A 3,200-nucleotide genomic window follows, 5' to 3' on the forward strand; every position below is an offset into this window, starting at 1 on the left:
AGTTAATTTTAGTCAAGAAAAGGATGAAACGAAATAACATTGCGCCTATTTAAAAAACTAATATTTCAAAACTAAAGTTGAAAAAACTTTACAAAATTTAAAAAATTGTATTTGAACATGCAAAGTTCAAAACTATACAGTAAAATTTGGTCAAGACATTATTTGTAATTGAAAAAATAAAGTGAAATATTTATAATAAAATTCAAAATGTAAAGAGAACGTTGGGTATCTTTGGAGCAGAAAAAGTCTATTATTTATTGGGCATATCAAAACTTCAGTCTGTTATCTATTTTTTTTTTTAAAAAAAAAAGCAAATGAAAATGTGCCTGTCACGTGACGATGACTCTACTCTTCTTCCCCTATATAAAATGATGAAACCAACAAGAGTTTTCATCATTCTCACTTGTCTTCTCTTTAATTTACGCTTAAAATTCAAAAACTCTACATTTTTCATCTTATCAATGGAAACTTTTAACGTACTCAAATTCTGGCGTAACTCCGGCACTGATACTTCTTCTTGCCGGGATATTGTCTCTGAAATTGATGAATTAGACTACCTACGTAATCCAGCCATAGAAACTGATGAAGAAACTGATGACGATACCGATTCCTTCTTTGATTTGGTTTTTACTGGCCCTGATGGACGCCCAAAATTAGACAACAACAACTCCAAATCTGTTTCTGTTAACACACCGGAATCGCCGAGAGATGTGTTTTTCAAACCAAAAGCTTCTATCTCGAAGCCTCAATCTCCGATTTCAATACTCAGATCTGCTCCTAAATTGCGGGTGTTCTTTTTGGGCTTAAGGAAAACAAAGCTGGAGAAGGTAGGCATTGACGATTCTTCGCCGGCCAGTCCGAAAATTCAAACGCAGAGCAAGCGTTTTTCGGTGAAATGCAATGTGGAAGAGGTTCGTGCTCCGGTGAACCCTGTGTTTACCAGAGACAACAGTTTAAGAAGCAAACTGCAGAGCGAGAAAGAGGAGGAGCTTTCCGTTGACGAATCGTTGAAGAAATTCGTAAGAGCTGATGTGCCTAAGTACTTAAAATTGATGAAGCCATTGTACGCCAGAGCTTCAAAAAGGTACACAGACAAAATCAGTGTTTCACCATTGTCATCTCCTTCGGCTCAATCAATGTCCTCACCCAGGAAATCATCAGAGGAGAAACGTGTTGCTACATTCGGATCTGTTCGCAAGCACCTGGGAAAAAGCCGATCGGCGGCATCCACCTTTGCCGGAGCTTCATCGTCTCCGTTAAATCGCCGTGATGATTCACTTGTACAAGAGCAAAATGACGGAATCCAAGGCGCTATATTACATTGCAAGAGATGTTACAGCTCAGTAGCAAAAAGTAGCGTAGATCTGAACAGATGGAGCATATGAGAAAAAATAAAAATCATCATCATCATCACTATTGTTTGTATGAATAGAGAGTCGTAAAATAGGATAATTTTGATCAGTGGTGGCTCAGAGACGTCACTTGTGAAAACGTCCGTCCAGTTCCAGCAATGAATGAAAAGTGTTTTGGTTTCTGTAAAGTTAAAAAAAAAAAGAATTACTGTGCTTCCAATTTTCAATTTCACCATTTTGGTTTTGATAGTTCAAATCATTATATTCCCACGATAACTTAAATCATTATCAAATTTAAGACAATGTGTTGATGAATTATATTTAAATCATTATCAAATTTAAATTTCTATTGAGAATTCTCACATGGGAGGGTAAACTATTCCTTCAAAGGCAACGTAGCAATAAAGTGGTTTTAAATTCGACACCTCGAAAGATGAGTATAATATTAATATTTAGAATTTCTTATTAACAGTTTGATTAAATTTGAGATTTCGTCTTTGTAAATATATTCGTAATTGTATTTAAGACTCCAACTAGTTACATAAGTATATATTGTAAATTTCCTACATTTTATTTTATAAGTTGATTTGCATTTTATTTTTTTCAATTCCAACTTTATGAAGTGGCAAAAATGATTATTGGATCCATATACTAGTCCTTTTAGTCATCATGAGAGACAAAAAAATAAACGGAAAAAGGCTTAAAATAATCTTAAAGTATTGAAAATGGTATAAAATTACCCTTTTATCTACCTATCGGCTCCAAAATGTCATCCACCTATTGGCTTCAAATACCCTAGTCATCCACCTATTGGCTTCAAAATATCCTAGTCATCCACCTATTGGCTTCAAAATACCTTTGTCATCCACCTTTGGATTCAAAATATTACCACTTTTTTAATTTTTTTTAAATTAAACTCTTTAAATATTTTTTAAAATACTTGGCGTTCATATATTGATTATCATTTTCATTTATTAATATAATTTATAAACCAACCCACTACCCACTCATTACTAACTAAACCTCACTCAATTAATAATCCAATTATAATATCAAAATCGTCATAAACACTACTAAAACACGATGAAATTATAGATTCCTGAAAATGACATCCAAAATTATTCGAGTCCGAATTGAAGCCCCAATTAAATTTAGGTTGAGTCTTTTATTTAGAAGGACACTTTCTTTCAAAATTGAATTAGTTTTTTATGATTAAAGGTAAAGAAGTAAGACACCCCGAATTAATTCATGCACTTTTTTTAAATATAATTTTATAAATATTTATGATTTGTTTTAAAACCTTTAATATATTATTTTGAAAAAAAGTTACCTATGAAGTAACATCACATAATTGAGATGTAAGAATAATTAAGATGAACATAGTCAGACTTTTAAGTTTATCGTTGATTTTTATTTAGCCACTTGAATGTATGATAATTTACTTCTATAATTTTTAAAAACACTCAATTGATAGTAGCTTGCATTAATAATGTGACGGGTTTTTTAATTTACAGGAATTTAATTAGTAATGGGTGGGTAATGGATTGATTTATAAATTATACTAATAAGTTAAATTATAACAAATAGTTGAGCACCACGTATTTTAAAAAATATTTAAATAGTTTAAATATAAAACCGTTAAATAAGTGGTCAATTTTGAATCAAAAAGGTGGATGACAAGGGTATTTTGGACCCAATAGGTGGGTGGGACGACTATTTTGGAGCCAATAGGAGGATGTAGGATAATTTTGTACCATTTCCAATACTTTGAGGGTATTTTAGGCCTTTTTTCCGAAAAATAAATAAAGCATTACAAAGTTTTACATTTTGGGAGCCTAGGGCATATGA

The 3,200-nt window shown here is 32.1% G+C and overlaps 1 protein-coding gene across 1 annotated transcript; it reads left to right on the forward strand.

Moving 5' to 3' along the window:
• Positions 1 to 376: 376 nt before the first annotated feature.
• Positions 377 to 1,650, forward strand: LOC107013037 (probable membrane-associated kinase regulator 2). The gene has a single exon (XM_015213022.2). The coding sequence runs from the start codon at positions 462 to 464 to the stop codon at positions 1,383 to 1,385; it is 924 nt and encodes a 307-aa protein (XP_015068508.1). The 5' UTR covers positions 377 to 461; the 3' UTR covers positions 1,386 to 1,650.
• The last annotated feature ends 1,550 nt before the right edge of the window (positions 1,651 to 3,200 follow it).

Source organism: Solanum pennellii, chromosome 3 (assembly GCF_001406875.1).
Source record: "Solanum pennellii chromosome 3, SPENNV200".
In the NCBI taxonomy this organism is placed as follows: Eukaryota; Viridiplantae; Streptophyta; class Magnoliopsida; order Solanales; family Solanaceae; genus Solanum; species Solanum pennellii.

Bases quoted from the DNA above. Each gene is read 5' to 3' on its own strand.
- LOC107013037 (XM_015213022.2), top strand. From the start codon at position 462: ATGGAAACTTTTAACGTACTCAAATTCTGGCGTAACTCCGGCACTGAT.